This window comes from Ornithorhynchus anatinus, chromosome 11 (assembly GCF_004115215.2).
Source record: "Ornithorhynchus anatinus isolate Pmale09 chromosome 11, mOrnAna1.pri.v4, whole genome shotgun sequence".
Classification (NCBI taxonomy): domain Eukaryota; kingdom Metazoa; phylum Chordata; class Mammalia; order Monotremata; family Ornithorhynchidae; genus Ornithorhynchus; species Ornithorhynchus anatinus.
Genome location: NC_041738.1, coordinates 5,809,104 through 5,826,236, shown reverse-complemented (window position 1 = coordinate 5,826,236; position 17,133 = coordinate 5,809,104). Strand labels below are relative to the sequence as shown.

Below are 17,133 nucleotides of genomic sequence, written 5' to 3'. Positions count from 1 at the left end.
GATTGCCTCCATCTGGGGAGTTCCCCAGCGTTTAGCCCAGTGCTCCGCACACGGGAGGCGCCCAATAAATCACAGAAATACGACTGAACGAGCGAAAGCGGCGCAGGCCGCCACTCACCGCCACCGCCGCCGGTCCTCCGTTGCTATAGCGCCCGCGGCGCTTCCGGCGGGGAGGGGCGGGAGCGCGCCTGCGCCGGCCCGCCCCGCCGCCTCCTGGGAGATGTAGTTCTGGGGCCGCCCGAAGCCACGTGGGGGGCGGGGGAGGGAACTACTGCGGCCTCGCTTCCGCCTTCGGGGGGGCCACTTCCGGCCTCCTACTTCCGGCGGCGCCGCGAGGCTTTGTGGGGAAGCGAGTCCGGCCGGGCTCGGGCCCCGCGGGGAGAACTAAGGCGGGCGAGGACCGGACGCCGGACACCGGACCCCGGCGGCATGAAGCGATCCGCCGGCGCCGGGGAGCGGGAGGCCAAGGTAATATTGCTGACACTAATAGTAATAGGACTTGCTCGTCCTAGTGTTACTAATAATGGTGGCGTCGGTTAAGCGCTCACTACGTGCGCGGCACTGCTCTAAGCGCTGGGGGAGAGACGGGGGAAGGAGGTTGTTCCTCGTGAGCTTCATAGTCTTCATCCCCCTTTGACAGACGAGGGAACTGAGGCACAGAGAATAATAATAATAATAAGGCTGGCAGTGGTTAAGCGCTCACCACGTGCGGAGCACTGTTCTAAGCGCTGGGGGAGAGACGGGGGAATCAGGTTGTCCCACGTGAGGCTCCCAGTCTTCACCCCCATTTTGCAGATGAGGGAACTGAGGCCCAGGGAATAATAATAAGGTTGGCATTGGTTAAGCGCTCACTACGTGCGGAGCACTGTTCTAAGCGCTGGGGGAGAGACGGGAGAAGGAGGTGGTCCCTCGTGAGGTTCGCGGTCTTCACCCCCATTTTTCAGATGAGGGAACTGAGGCCCAGTGAAGTGACTCGCCCAGAGCCGCCCAGCTGACAAGGGGCAGAGGTGGGATTCGAACCCATGACCTCTGACTCCCAAGCCTGGGCTCTTTAATAATGTTGGTATTTGTTAAGCGCTTACTATATGCAGAGCACTGTTCTAAGCGCTGGGGGAGATCCAGGGTCATCAGGTTGTCCCACGTGGTGCTCACACACTTTTAATCCCTATTTTACAGATGAGGGAACTGAGGCACAGAGAAGTGAAGTGACTCGCCCACAGTCACCCAGCTGACAAGGGGCAGATACGGGATTCGAACCCAGGACCTCTGACTCCCAAGCCTGGGCTCTTTCCACTGAGCCACGCTGATAAGAGTGATGGTGTTTATTCTAGGTGCTAAGCACTGTTCTGAGGGCTGCGGGGGATCCCAGGGAAGCCCGTTGCCCGGCGCGGGCTTCGCAGGTTCATCCCCATTTTGCAGATGAAGCAACCGAGGCCTAGAGGAAGGGAAGCGACTTGCCCAAGGTCACCCGGCAGCCAGTTGGAAGGGCGGGATTAGAACCCAGGTCCTCTGATTCGCTCGCTCTTCCTGCCGGGCCGCTTCTCTGATTCACGTGGTATTTGCTGGGTGCCTAAGCATTGTCCTAAGCGCTGGGGAGGGGACAAGATAAGCGGGTCCCAAGTGGGGCTCAGTGTCTAGGTTGGAGAGAAAATAGGTGTTGAATTCCCATTTTGCAGGTGGGGAATAATAATAATAATAATAATAATAATAATAATAATAATAATGTCTGTATTTGTTAAGCACTTACTATGTGCAGAGCACTGTTCTAAGCGCTGGGCGAGATACAGGGGAATCAGGTCGTCCCACGTGAGGCTCACAGTTAATCTCCATTTTACAGATGAGGTAACTGAGGCCCAGAGAAGTGAAGTGACTCGCCCACAGTCACCCAGCTGACAGGCGACAGAACCGGGATCAGATCCCGCATGGGGCTCACAGTCTTCAGCCCCATTTTACAGACGAGGTAACTGAGGCCCAGAGAATAACAATAATAATAATAATAATAACGTTGGTATTTGTTAAGCGCTTACTATGTGCAGAGCCCTGTTCTGAGCGCTGGGGGAGATCCAGGGTCATCGGGTCGTCCCCCGTGGGGCTCCCAGTCTTCATCCCCATTTGACAGATGAGGGAACTGAGGCGCAGGGAAGGGAAGTGACTCGCCCACAGTCACGCAGCTGACAAGGGGCAGAGCCGGGATTCGAAGCCGTGACCTCGGACTCCCAAGCCCGGGCTCCTTCCATGTTACTGACCGCTCCATCCTTTTTCGGGCTCCCGCTGTACCTACGTGAAAGCGGCGTGGCTCGGTGGAAAGAGCCTGGGCTCCGGAGTCGGAGGTCACGGGTTCGACTCCCGGCTCTGCCACTTGGCAGCCGCGTGACGGTGGGCGAGTCACTTCGCTTCTCTGGGCCTCAGTTCCCTCATCTGTAAAACAGGGATTAAAAGTGTGTGAGCCCCACGTGGGACAACCTGATTCCCCTGTATCTCCCCCAGCGCTTAGAACGGTGCTCGGCACCTAATAAGCGCTTAACAAATACCTACATTATTATTATTATTATTATTATTATTATTATTATTATCGTCTGATGCCCAGCCACACCCGCAGCAGGGATCGTGGTTTCGGCACTAAAATGCCATCCGCTGCCCTGACTATCAATTAAACCCGATGCACACCGGTGCAGCCAGAGAAGGTCCTGCCTAGTTAGAACTTCGCTTATGAACCTAATCTTTAAGAAGTGTGACCTAGATCACACTGTAATAATAATGTCGGTATCTGTTAAGCGCTTACTAGGTGCCGAGCACTGTTCTAAGCGCCGGGGGAGATACAGGGTCATCGGGTTGTCCCACGTGAGGCTCCCGGTCTTCATCCCCATTTTCCAGATGAGGTAACTGAGGCCCAGAGAGGTGAAGTGACTCGCCCACAGTCACCCGGCTGCCAGGTGGCAGAGCCGGGAGTCGAACCCGTGACCTCTGACTCCCAAGCCCGGGCTCTTTCCACTGAGCCACGCTGTAGAATTTCTTATAGCCGCAGCGAACCTTTCTCTTGCCCCAAGAGGTCATTTCTTGGCCCCCAATCTCCGAGTTTTCTCTTCTTCTAGTAGGGGAGTTCGCTAAAAGCTGTGGATTTTCGATATTCAAAATAACATCCCAGTCGTCCCCCTAGCGAAAACTGAAATGGCACGAGGAGACGTAGTCCTCGCATCTGCGCAAGCCTCTGTGTTCGGCTCTCGGGTGCGAGGCAGGTGGTATTGGGGAACCGGCGGCCTGACCTAAAATCCAGGCGTCTGCTGCAGTAAGGATCGTCTCGTTTGAAAGGACGAAGACGCAGCCTCTGATGATGGGACCTTTGTCCGATGGCCAGAAACGGCCGTCCGACGTGGCCGCCCCGACTCCACCAGCCCTAAACGGGAGCACGACGACCCGCCGAGATGGCACGCGACCGTTTTGAGGGGCTACGGCCCCGGGCAGAGGAGAATAGATCAGCCACTTCACGCCGTCTCTACTTGCGTCGGACCCATCTGGCTTCATTTTGGGGACTTCCCCGGGGAACCGAGTTGGCTCCGGAAAACCCCTCCTCCCCGAGGTCCGACGAAAGGGGGGACACCAAGGTCCGGAGCTGGGCTCGGTCACTCAGCGGGTGACCCAAGATGGCGACCCGACGCGGCCAACCGACGGCCCCGGGGAGTTGGCGAGGTTCCGCGCCTCTCAACCTACGGGTCGAAAGGCGTGTAAACCCGTCCCAAAGATCTCTCCCAGAGCGCTTTATGATCCGGCAGCGGTACCGATATCGACGGACGTCGGTCGTTAGCACTAGCTTACCCGACTTTACACCGACCCAGACGGAAACCGAAATGCGGTCTCGATATCGACGGATGCGGCGTGGCTCAGTGAAAAGAGCGTGGGCTTCGGGATCAGAGGTCATGGGTTCGACTCCCGGCTCTGCCGCCTGTCAGCTGTGTGACTGGGGGCGAGTCACCTCACTTCTCTGGGCCTCGGTTACCTCATCTGTAAAATGGGGATTATCTGTGAGCCCCACGTGGGACAGACGGATTCCCCTGTGTCTCCCCCAGCGCACAGAACAGTGCTCTGCACGTAGTAAGCGCCTAAGAAATACCGACATTATTACGAGCGGTCATTAGGACTAGCGTACACAACTTGACACTAACCCAAACAAAAACAACCGAGGAAAAGCCCACAGATGTTTTGCGGGCCTGGACCGCAGATGGAGCCTAAAAGCTAATGCTCGAAGGCGGTTGAGTTCATCTGAGTGATCTATCGCAGCACACAGTGGAACTCGGGAAGCAAAATGACTCTGCTTATTAGTAGTAGATAGATTTCTTTATATTAGATTTTATTGAAACCGTAACATTATCCCTAGGGCCTCGTAATTTGTTTCAAGCAGTGCAAGATATTCCCTGCATCTCAAAAGAGGTGCAGTTAACTCCAGGTAAGGGCGTGTTAGGAAGATCAGTTGGTTTCCAAGCATATTCCATCTCCTTGGGTGGCTATTGCAACTACTGATAATTAGCGCGACTTAGCGGAAAGAGCCCGGGCTTGGGAGTCAGAGGACGTGGGTTCTAATCCCGGCTCCTCCCCCTGTCTGCTCTGTGACCTTGAGCAAGCTGCTTCTCCGTGCCTCAGTTACCTCATCTGTAAAACGGGGATTAAGACTGCGAGCCCCACGTGGGGCAAGCTGATTACCTCGTATCTCCCCCCGCAATTAGAACAGTGCTTAACAAATACCGTTATTATTATTATGGTACTCATTAATAGCTTACTGTTTCCCAAGCGCTCGCTTTATTAGGAGCCGGGGTTGATACAGGATAACTCAGTTGGACACATTCCCTTGCCTCATCCCGGCTCTGCCGCTCACCTTCTGCGTGACCTTGGGCAAGTCACTTCTCTGTGCCTCAGTTCCCTCATCTGCAAAATGGGGATTCACTCCCTGTTCTCTTCCTACCTAGACTGTGAGTCCTATGTGGGATCCGATTACCGCTCCACTACTTAGAATAGTGCTTGGCACCTAATAAGTGCTTAGTAAATACTGTATTATCATAGTTATCGTCATTATTCTTAGCCGATTGACTGAAGCGTACTCCTCTGACCAGGTTTTTGCCCTGATGGCCTCCAAAAAGTAGGAATTTCTGCCTTCTCAAGAAAGTGACGGTTTGCCAAAACTGGGATCTTGCTCCGGCGTTCTTGGTTTTACGTGGGAAATTCGTGCAGGCTGAAAAGATGAGTAGGTTCAGGAGGAATTTGGGCAGAGTGACTGTCTGTGGATTTTTTTTCAGGTATTTATGAAGTCCTTCCTTGCATCGGGCACTGTTTTTTTTTTATGGTAGTTGATAAGTGCTTACCATGTGCCAGGCACTGTACTAAGGTCTTGGTATTAAGGAGAGCAACCATTTTGTGTTACCCCTTTCGGAGACAGAGCCCCGGGCTGGTTGGACCGTTGTTTGGATGAGCACCACGCCTCTCTTCCCATCCCTCCCTCCTCCTAAGCGGTTTTTTAAATCGCACCGATTTAGAGCTTACTATGTGCCAGGCCCGTACTAAACGCCGGAGTTGATATAAACTGATCAGGTTGATCACAATCCGTGTCCCCAAATGGGCTCACAGTCTTAATCCCCATTTTACAGATGAGGTAACTGAGACACGGAGAAGTGAAGTGACTTGCCCAAGGACACGCAGCAGACACGTGGAAGAGGCGGGATCGGAACCCAGGTCCTTCTGACTCCCAGCTCCGGGCTGGACCCTCTAGGCCGGTCTGCTTCTTGAGTATTGAGTGGGATTCCGGCCAAAAACGTTTGCAGAGTACTGCTGAACAGGATGTGGAGAGAAATCTTGGGCCGCACTCACTAATCATCCGCGGGTTTCTTGCTCTGCATCACCCGACTGCGCGTATTATGGACCAAAAAACAAAAAAGAAAGGCAAATGACTGGAGAATTCAGCGTAGGCCTTTACCACAGAATACAGCTCTATTTGGAGCTCCGTGGGTAGAGAATCAGCAAACATTATTTTCAATACTTGGTTTTTAAACCAACACGGATGAGGCTTGTAAATGTCTCTATTTGCTAGTTTTGACTTCAAATAAATACCTCTGATATTGAATGAAATTCATCTCCTGGGCATTCGGTTAGCAAAATCCCCATTCCCAGCTCTGGGAATGTGAAGAATTCACACGATGAATATTGCATTGGCCCAATTATTGTAGTCAGCACTGTTTCCTATCAGAATCACGCACCCACCTTGCTAAAAAGAATAAGTAAATGGAAAGGCGTAATGCATATGGAAAACGTGAAGAAATGATAATGGGATATGGAAAGATATTTAGGAGGGAAAAATGAAAAAAATTGCATGGCTCGTTTAGAACAAAATACGACAGTTGAATTGGAGGAGTACAGGAGGAAGGAGATCAGAGTAATGTTTGAGCAGTTTGGCTATGGAGATCTGTAAAAGCATCCTGCTGAATGGAAAATACTCCGAAAAAACACATCAAATTTAAGAGCGTTAAGGAATAGACACCTGTGACAGTGTGGAGGGGGAAAAAAAAAGAAATGAAAAGATCACATAATATGAGAATGTCAAGGAACCGGCACATTGTTCAATGAATACAGAAAATAATTGAGACTAGAGATTTTAAATGACATTTAAATTAAAGTTAAAAACACTTGTCTGCTGTGTGACTTGGGGCAAGGCACTTAACTTCCCTGTGCCTCAGTGGCCACATCTGTAAAATGGGGATTAATGACTGTGACCTCCAGGTGGGACGTGGACCCTGTCCAACCTGATTAGCTTGTATCTACCCCAACGCTTAGTACAGTGCCTGCTGAATAGTAAGCGCTTAACAAATGCCTTAAACCTTGGGCAGATTTTTACAAAATATATAGAAATGTGAATGAGAACTGCATAAACAATGCAAGAGGGATCCAGAATTTGTGAGTAAGCAGAATTACAAATTGAGTTTAGTACAGTGGTGCCTAGGTACATTATCCAAGAAAGGATTGGAAGCTGTTGCTAGATCTTAGACTGGGTTTCGGATCCTTTGGGAAAATCTCCAAACTCATCCTTCTCTGAATTAGTCTTCCTGGATCTGCTGGAGGATAAGCCCGGGCAACGAGAAACAGGCAAATAACTGTGAAGTCCTAAGCATCCAAGCACTCGGTAAATACCTTTGATTGCCAAAACAGCCCAGCTCGGTGGATTAACAATAAAGCAGAGAAAGGTGAAGATTACATACCAACCTATACCACTAAAGATTTTCATTGCCAATATGGAACCCCCAAAATCCATCTGCGTTCTGCTAACTCCGCGGTACGCTGTCTTGTGATAGAAGGGAAGAGAAGTGGAAAGGGGCATGGATAAGCCTCTATGTACCTTAAAAACCCAACAAAGAGTAGAACAAAAATTGCAACAAAAGAGAAAAGTAGGGTGGCCTAGTGGATAGAGCGTGGGTCCGGCGGTCAGAAGAACCTGGGTTCTCTGCCGCTTGTCTGCTGTGTGACCTTGGGCAAATCACTTCACTTCTCTGTGACTCAGTTACCCCATCTATAAGATGGAGATTAAGACTGTGAGCCCCGTTTGGGACGTAGGCCGTGTCCAACCTGGTAATAATAATAATGGTTTTTGTTAAGCACTTACAGTGTGCCAAGCACTGTTCTAAGCCCTGGAGCTTGCATCTCCCCCACTGATAATAGTAATAATTATATAATATAGAGAAGCTGCGTGGCTCAGTGGAAAGAGCACGGGCTTTGGAGTCAGAGGTCATGAGTTCGAATCCCAGCTCTGCCACTTGTCAGCTGTGTGACTGTGGGCAAGTCACTTCACTTCTCGGTGCCTCAGTGACCTCATCTGTAAAATGGGGATGAAGACCGTGAGCCCCACGTGGGACAACCTGATTCCCCTGTGTCTACCCCAGCGCTTAGAACAGTGCTCGGCACATAGTAAGCGCTTGACAAATACCAACATTATTATCATTATTGTAATTATGGCATTTGTTCAGCGCTTCCTATGTCCCAGGCAGTGTAATAAGTGCTGGGGTGGTTACGGGCAAATTGGATTGGACGCGGCCGCCGTCCCACGTGGGGCTCACAGTCTCAACCTGCATTTTACAGATGAGGTAACCGAGTCACAGAGAAGTGAAGTGACTTGGCTTAGTCCGGTGCCTGGCACGTAGGAAGCTCTTAACAAATACCATGAAAAGAATCCCGATCCCGAATCAAGCTTCGGAACCAGGCTGTTAAATAGATTCCCTTCCTGCGCGATCTCAAAGTCTCGAACTGCATATTCCAGAGGCCGGAGGTCTGTCCTGTTGGGACAGTCGCTAGGTCACCCTGGGTTCAGAGATGCCGAAAGCATGGAGGGTTATGGCAAGGGTTAAGCCAGAGAGGTAGAAGCATCGGACCAAATGTGTTTATTTACAGCCTTTCAGACACGGAGACAGCTAGCAAGTTAAGAGCCCTGGAACGTTGACTCCGTTAATGCTTAAATATTCCTTAAGAAAACGAAAATGAATCACTGCCCACCCAGCAAACAACAGAGGTTAAAATTAGAGGTCGTATAAATCCGCAAAGCTGATAAAATGTGAGGGAAGAATGAACAAAAATGAGTATCACATGCCTGGATGCCCAGCGCCCAACAGATAACAAATATATAAAACTAGCAATAATAAACCAAATGTGGAGAAAGGCCAGAAAGAATTTTATTGCTGTTTGCCTCTTTCTGGTATCTTGTTAGTTTCCATTAGTGAGGAAAACCTATTTCCCCCCAGTTCTTTGTTACTGTTAAGTGATCTGTAGGCCCGGAGGAAGATTCCCATCTCCTCTTCTTCCTTTCACTGTTTGACCATTAGTTTCTGGGGGAATCTTTGGTCCGGAAGCTTTCCGGCAGCAGGCAGAGGTATCGTTCGCTAGGGGAGATCCGCCCTGGCCATTTTCCAGCGGGGAGAATATTCATTTAAGTCATTTCTATTAACGTCTTTCTCCCCCTCTAGACTGTAAGCTCGTCGTGGTTAGGGAATGTATCTATTTATTGTGGTACTGTCCTCTCCCGAGCGCTTAGTTCAGTGCTCTACGCACAGTAAGCGCTCAATAAGTACAACTGACCGACTGGAAAAGGCTGGCGTTCAGTGCCTCGCTTAGTAAACGTGGAGTTTGGGCCGAGTAGACTCAATACGCAGATGAAGGGGTCACACGCCGCTCTCTAACCCCAAAGCACCCACTTAGGACCACCTCAGTCTCAGTCTTTTCTGCCTTTCTTCCTCTAACAATAAGAAGAAGAATCAGTCATTCGTATTTATTGAGCACTTACTGTGTGCAGAGAACTATACAAAGTGCTTGGGAGAGTACGGTACGACAATATAAGAGATACGTTCCCCGCTCCCGGCGAGCTCACGGTCTTGATTGGGGAGACGGATGTTAATATAAAATAAAACGGCAGATATGTGCGTGAGCGCTGTGGGGCCGGGAGGGGGGAGCGAATAAAGGGAAGAAGTCAAAGTCGCGCAGGAGGGAGTGGGAGAAGAAAGGAGGGCGAAGCCGGGAAAGGCCTCTTGGAGATGCGCCTTCAGCAAGGCTTTGAAGGTGGGGAGACCGACTGCCTGTCCGATACGAGGAGGGAGGCGGCTCCCAGCACGTGGACGAGAGGTCGGCGGCGAGTTAGACGAGATGGAGCTACAGTGAGAAGGTGGACGTTGGAGGAGCGGAGTGCGCCGGCCGGGTTGTAGTAGAGTAATGAGGTGAGGTAGAAGGGGGAAAGGTGATTTGAGTGCTTTAAAGAAGAAGAATTACGGTATTTAAGCACCTGCTGTGTGCCAAGCACTCTACTGAGTGCTGGGTAGAGACAGAGTAATCAGGTCCCACATGGGCTCAAAGTCTAAGTAGGAGGGACAATAGATATCGAACCCACATCTTGCGGATGAAGGAACCGAGGCGCAGAGAGCGAAGAGGCTTGCCAAGGTCACGCAGCAGACAAGTGGTGCCAGGCGAAGGCACCGGCGTATCCGGCCGGGAGTTGCCAATCGTGGGCACCGGTAGCCAAATGGGAGGCACAAGAAAGCGATTCCGCCAATCCCACCGCTTGGCTCTCCCCCTCTAGGCTGTAAGCTCATTATGGCTCATTATGCCTGCTAATTCTGCTGTATCGTAATCTTCTGGGCACCTAGTACAGTTCTCTGCACATCATAAGCGCTCAATAAATACCATTGATTAGCTGCTCCACAAGCCCACCCCTACTATTTTTAGGGTGAAATAGGCAAAAAGCACCAGTTAACCTAATCACTGGGCTGAAATTGAGGTCAGAAATGTTTTTTCTCACAAGCCAAGAATATTTTCTTTTTGTAAAAAAAAAAAACCACCACGCAGTTGGCCCACTGAGGTACAGCAGGAACCTCTTCTGGTGGAATCGGGAGACAAAAAGAGGGGCTGGAATGTTGAACGGGCTGAGGTTGACTGATGTAAATTCTTTAGGTTCGTAGGGTCAGAACCTGCCCGGAAGGCCGATTTAACAAATATGAGTCCGTAATCGAAGAGTAGATAGCAAGTTTATGACCCAAGGAAATGGTTCGTGTTCTTAACGATGGAGGCGCTTCCAACAGGTGGGGATAGGTCAAGGTGCACTGGGAGATGGATGCTGGTGGCTGAGGTCCAGCAGCGGTGACTTCTTTCAATTTAGTGTCCCGCAGCCTTCGTTGCCTTGTAGCTCCGTCGATTACAACTTCACATCTGTGCCTCGGGGTACTTCTGGAACTACTTAGAGAGAAGGAGCGTGACTTGCCGGACGGACTCAGGTTCAGGAGGTCACGGGTTCTAGTCCCGGCTCCGCCGCCTGTCTGCTGCGTCCCCTTGGGCAAGCCCCTTTGCTTCTCCGGACCTCAGTTACCTCTTCTGTCAAATGGGGATCGAGACCGTGAGCCCCACGTGGGACGGGGACTGTGTCCAACTCCATTTGCTCGGTTCCACCCTAGTGCTTTAGTTTAGTGCCTGGCACATAGTAAGTGCTTAACAAATACATTATCGTCATCAATATTATTACTTCCTTTTGTATCCTCGTTCTCCCAATCCTGTTCCCTTCTACCCTAGCAATGTTCCTTCTCCCCGCTTTTTGTTTTCTTTATGGTATTTGTTAAGTGCTTATTGTGTGCCAGCCACTGTACTAAGCACTGGTATAGATGCAAGTTAATTAGATTGGACACAATCCCCGTCCCACCTAGGGCTCACAGACTTAATCCCCATTTCACGGATGCAGTAATTGAGGCCCAGAGACGTTCAGTGACGTGTCCAAGGTCACACAGGAGACAAGTGGGGGAGCCCGGATTAGAAGTCAGGTCTTTCTGACTCCCAAGCCCATGGACTATCCACCAGGCCAGGTTGCTTCTTCCCTACTCCCATCTCTTCTCTCTCACCCACGTCCTTTCTCCGTTTCATTTCCGTTCTTTTCTTCCCATCTTTTTTCCTTTCCTTCTTCCCTTTCACCTCTCCCTCCTCCCCTGCCCTGGTTTTAGTCAGCCAAAGTTCAGCATGTTCATCGTTCTGGCTCCCACATTAGCCTCGGGTTGCCCCTTTTCAGAAACTCCGATGGATTTAGCCAGTCGCGTGACACTGAGCAGGAAGAGCCGGCATTTCTCCGGCAGTATAAAAAGGACCGGTGTTTTAGCCTTAATTCACTCTACCAAATTGGGTGCGGTGAAGGTCTCGGTACTGCATAAATACGGATTTTCTTTTTCCACATCCAACAATCCACCGTCTCACTGTTTTCCCCCGTGCCAATCCGGAAAACTGAAGGGATGGAAAAATGGGGCCGATCACATTCTGCTTGTCCATTCCAATACTCTCGTCCTAGAGAAGGGGACTGGGCCGAAGAACACGACCGTTCCGGTTTTCGCGGCCTCGGTCCCGCTGTCACGTCAAGCTTGCTATTTAGGTAAAACAGTGGGTCGTCTTTAGCCAAATGAGCAGCCAACGTGCTGGGAGCAATTTTTGCTTCAGTCCCGTTACTGGCCAGTCACACTATTAATGAGTCAATAATTGAGAAACAGCGGCGATCGTGCTCACGGAGCACCATCCGTATATTGGAACCAGCCGGACCAGGGCTCGCATGTGCAGCCCGAAGCGGAGGAAAGGATGAGTAGCGAATGTTCCCGGCTTTTAAATTCATCAGGCCCTTTTGCTGCTTAAATTGGTCCAGCTGTTAATGCTGGAACCATTACAGTAATGGACTGGGCAAATGAAGGGGAACGGAGACACACACACACGCTTATTACCACAGGGGCCATTTTCTCTTCATCTGTAACAGCGGCGGTGCCTAGTATTGATCAGGCCATCAAGGTACTAATCCTCTGTAAAATTACTTGTTATAACTGCAAATGTGTTAATCCAAATCGGGCTGTGTCCTGACTCTCGACTCGGTCTCGAATCCGGCCTATTGGATGGTTTATTTTTCATGATTTAAAGCCCTTGACCCCCAAATGGTCGGCGTTTCCATCGCGGCGCCGAGTCCTTAATCTTGACTCTAGCCCTGGGTTGTCTTTTTGTTTTAAATAGAACATCACCCACTTAATTAAGGAGTGAGTGTCTGTCTTGCCGCCTGAGTTATGCCGGTGTTTTATGTTCACCCAGATTTATTAAGCGTCTTGTTTTACATTCAGCCCGTGGTGGGCACTCTAAATAAAAACAGGCCGTTGTTCCCCGTTTTAGAAATTTGCAGGTACCGAGCGTCAATAAGTCCCGAGGATGTAGGGGACTTTGATTTATATTTCAGGATCCAGCTCGTGCTGTGTCGATGGAGCCTTCTCAGAGAGCCGTGTTATCATCTGAGCAAGCTGACGATAATTTCTACTCCACAAGCTCCTTGATTTTTGTCGGAAGCAGTTTACCTTAACCCGCTTACCGGGAACGGGGGGCTAGAAGGAAAAGGAGGATAATCTCTTTTAAGAAAGGATCCTCTTAATGACGGCACGCTGAGGGTTTGGGGGATTGGTCACCCAGACCCCCACCTCTCACACGCGACCCCCACCAAATCGACACTGATTTCACGTGGCTACGGGAGTGCTCTGTTTTATCGTTGTCCCGAGACCTGCGGAGATATCTCTGGGGGGATGCCCTGTATCCCAGCGTCTTAGAGGCTTCATGGGAAGATTAATCAGGAGAAAGGAGGCAGAGATGGAAAGACACTGACGGGATGGGACCGGCAGGATCGGGCTTGGGTGGAGTGTGTAGGGGAGAGTTTGGAACTTGGGGGTTCAAGAGCCAGATCTGACCGTAGGTGATGTCAGCTGGGGTTCTCTGGCCTAGACGGCCCTCCGTGGGTGGAAGCTCAGCACTGTGCGGGAGAGGCTGTGGATTCTCCCTCACAGTTTTCTGGGCAGGAAGTAATAATTATAATCATCTTGATATTTGATAAGTGCTTATCGTGCTCCAGGCACTGTACTAAGCGCTGGAGTGGATACAAGGAAATGGGGTTAGACACAGTCCCTCTCCCATATAGGGCTCAGCGTCTTAATCCCCATTATACAGATGAGGTAACTGAAGCCCGGGGAAGCGAAGTGACTTGCCCAAGGCCACACGGCAGACGAGCGGCGGAGCCGGGATTAAAACCCATGACTTTCCGACTCCCTGGCCCGTGATCTATCCACTGGGCCATGTTGCTTCCCCTAGCTCGCCCACCCCGCCTCTTTGCCCGGAATGGGGCCAAGGTGGAATCAAGATGGCGGCGCCATTCCTTGATTTCTGCCGGCAGGATGCGTCCAGTCCTGGGGAACGGCGGGGTCCCCTCCGTTCTCACCGGGTGGGCTTCCCGGAATTCCGTGCAGCGGTTCCGAGGCCCGCTGGCCATATGAGCCAGGCGAGGAAAGGGAACTCTCAACTCCCAACCCGGGGGCCCGGTGCCGTGTTTAATGCCAGCAGCGGTGGATAGCCGTTTGCCGGACAGGGGGCCACGACGGCAGCCCCCGGGCCGAACGCCGCTCTCCGGAACAGCCGAGGTGAACTGCAATTCGGGCTGGGGGCAAGAAGAGCCCCCGTATCAGGCTCTGTAGTGCTCACGGGCTCTGGAGAAAAAGATTGACCCCCATTCAGGTGAGGCAGGCCCAGGTAGGCACCAGCGCCCCAGAAGGAGTACGGAGGGGTTGAGATTCATTCATTCATTCAATCAATAGTATTTATTGAGCGCTTACTATGTGCAGAGCACTGTACTAAGCGCTTGGAATGAACAAGTCGGCAACAGATAGAGACGGTCCCCGCCCTCTGACGGGCTCACGGTCTAATCGGGGGAGACGGACGGACGAGAACGATGGCAGTAAATAGAGTCGAGGGGAAGAACATCTCGTAAAAACAATGGCAACTAAATAGAATCGAGGCGGTGTACATTTCATTAACAAAATAAATAGGGTACAAAATAAATAGGATCAAAATAAATAGGGTGCAGCGTGGTCTAGTGGATAGGACACTAGGGAAGTCAGAAGGACCTGGTTTCTGATCCCTGCTCTGCCCCTTGTCTGCTGCGTCACCTTGGGCAAGTCACTTCACTTCTCTGGGCCTCAGTTCCCTCGTCTGTAAAATGGGGATTAAGACTCTGAGTCCTATGTGGGAAAGGAACTGTGTCCACCTGATTAGCCTAGACCTCCACTGCTTAGTACAGTGTCAGGCACATAGTAAGCACTTAACAAATACCATTAAAAAAAAAAAAAAGAGTGTGATCCAACTGGGAAGCTCCTCTTCCCCCTTCCCAGATGAACCGGGAATAAATCTGCCAATGGCTTGCTGTGTGACCTTGGGCAAGTGGCCTGACTCCACCTTACCTCAGTTTCCTCAACTGCGCAATACCTGTTCTCCCTCCTACTTAGACTATGAGCCCCATGTGGAACGGGCTGAGTCCGGCCTGTTGACCTGTACCTACCCCACTGCTTGGACCAGTGTTTGACACATAGTAAGCGCTTAACGGAATAGTCCTCTAGACTGTAAGCTCGTCGTGGGCGGGGGATGTGTCGGATATATTGTGCCGCACTCTCCCAAGTGCTTAGCACGGTGCTCTGCACAAAGTAAGTGCTCAATAAATAACGCTTTTTTGGGATTAACAGAAAGAATCTGTCCTCTCTCGCTCCTACTCTCGCTGTTCGGCTCGCCCGTTCGGATAGTATCTCGCGTCCTCACTGAAATAGGCACTTGGTAATGTTTTTGACACCGATTCACTCATTCAATAGTATTTATTGAGCGCTTACTATGTGCAGAGCACTGGACTGAGCGCTTGGAATGGACAAATGGGTAACGGATAGAGAGGGTCCCTGCCCTTTGACGAGCTTACGGTCTAATCGATGAAGTCCCTCGTTCTGAGCAGGGGACACGTCTACCGACTCTGCCCTATTGTACGCTTCCCAAGTGCTTCCAAGCACAGTGCCCTGCGCACAGTAAGTACTCAATAAATACCACCGACCGATTGATCGATGACATCGACGACGACCGCAGTCACGGTGATGAAGGTCTTGGAGTCAATTTGTTCTTTGGGGAAAAGTAAGGGAATTCTTTGAAGACCCAGTTTTGGAGTCTGAACGGAGGTAAGGAGAAGCAGAAGGCGAGGATGAAAAGCGTTTCAAGTAATGTGTTTAAGCGGAGAATTGAACAAACGCCCCGAGCCCCATCCTGTCAGCCTCACGAGCTTTCGTGCTCAGACTCAAGTTCTAGACACGATCTGGGGCCTGTTCTGGACCCTGGGGAAAGAAGAGGCAAGGCTTTTTTTTTTTTGTGGTGTCCCCTTGATCGAAGAATTCCCCCAAATGGGACTTTGAGGTTGTGCTTTTCCAGCAATAATCCCCACCTGTTCATCTCACACGTCCCACTTGGGGAAGGCAAGGCATCAGGAAGAAACCTTTGCCTCTGTCAAACGGTCCGGGCAAAATCCCTGACAAGAGGGCCTAATAGTTAGAGCCTGGGCCTGGGAGTCAGAAGGATCTGGGTTCTAATTCTGGCTCCGCCACTTGTCTGCCGTGTGACCTTAGGCAAGCCACTTCTCTGGGCCTCAGTTACCTCATCTGTACGATGGGGATTAATACCGGGAGCCCCATGCGGGACAGGGACTGGGTCCGACCTGACGACCTTGTATCTACTCCAGCGCCTAGCGCATAGTAAGCGCTTAACGAATGTCACTGAGAGAGAAGACCCCTCAGAAGAACAAGCCCCATGTGGGACGGAGACCGTGTCTGATCTGAGCAAAACATACCTACCCCGGCGGGTAGCACCTTGCTCAGCGCCTAGCAAGCGCTTAATAAATGACCCAATTATATTATTATGACTGTTATCAACAGTAAGATTCCAGTATGTTACTCGGTCACTGGAGCACTAAAGAGGTCGGACCACGTACCTCGCGCTCATCTTGAGCTCGTATCTGTCCGGATTCATTTAGCCTTTGCATCTGGCAACTCATCCTCCCGTTTTTATTTAAGACCGCAGACTTCCTTCAACGTGACGCCTGCCGTCACCTTTGCCCTCAGCTAATCAAATAGTTTACCTTGAGGGAAGCATTTATCTCCCACTTTCATCATTATTATTTTCGCAGCTGTAAAGATATATATTTTATGTCTGCAGAAGGCTGTAACGGTGAAACGAGGTATTGATCCGTTCTGTTCGGCAATCTCTTTCCACCTGGCCATCGATAGCGTGTCGGCATCTGTCTGTACCGTGGTTGACCTCACAAATAGCTCTTTATGCTCCCATTGGATTCAGATGATATACTATGCTGAAAAGTAAATCAATGAATGATTATAAAGTTTTTAGTATTATTTCATGACCCGAAGGCAACTCGGACTCCCGGCGCCGAAGTGTTGAGAGAGCCGGGCGGGGAGCGGTCAAATGAGCCGGCTTTTGTTCTTCGCAAGGTAAAAATCCCTAGGATGCTACCTAGGAGGAGTGCTGGGTCTTTCGCAAGTCCTCCACCTAGGATTTTTTTTTCGGTGCTATTTATTCAGCTCTCACTATAGGCCAAACACTTTTCTAAGCGCCGGGGCGGATACCGGTTTTATCGGGTTGGACATGGTCCGGGTCCCGCGTGGGGCTCCTGGTCTGGGCAGGAAGAAGCACGGGGATTTAATCCCCATTGTACATACGGGGAAACCGAGGCACAGGGAAGCGGCTCGCCCGACGTCACTCGGC

The 17,133-nt window shown here is 50.8% G+C and overlaps 2 protein-coding genes across 5 annotated transcripts in view; one reads left to right on the top strand and one right to left on the bottom strand.

The window, feature by feature from the left end:
- Nucleotides 1-167, bottom strand: part of RPGRIP1L (RPGRIP1 like) — a 98,031-nt gene extending 97,864 nt beyond the window's left edge. For all 3 annotated transcript variants that reach the window (XM_001513127.5, XM_029075989.2, XM_029075990.2), the window contains exon 1: nucleotides 119-167. The gene's annotated coding sequence lies outside the window, so the exon portion shown is untranslated. The remainder of the gene's footprint in view (nucleotides 1-118) is intronic.
- Nucleotides 168-322: 155 nt separating this feature from the next.
- The window catches only part of FTO (FTO alpha-ketoglutarate dependent dioxygenase), a 329,352-nt gene continuing 312,541 nt past the window's right edge, over nucleotides 323-17,133 (top strand). For both annotated transcript variants that reach the window (XM_029075991.2, XM_039913519.1), the window contains exon 1: nucleotides 323-468. In XM_029075991.2, the coding sequence (XP_028931824.1) occupies nucleotides 430-468 (39 nt within the window). In that variant the 5' untranslated portion in view covers nucleotides 323-429. The remainder of the gene's footprint in view (nucleotides 469-17,133) is intronic.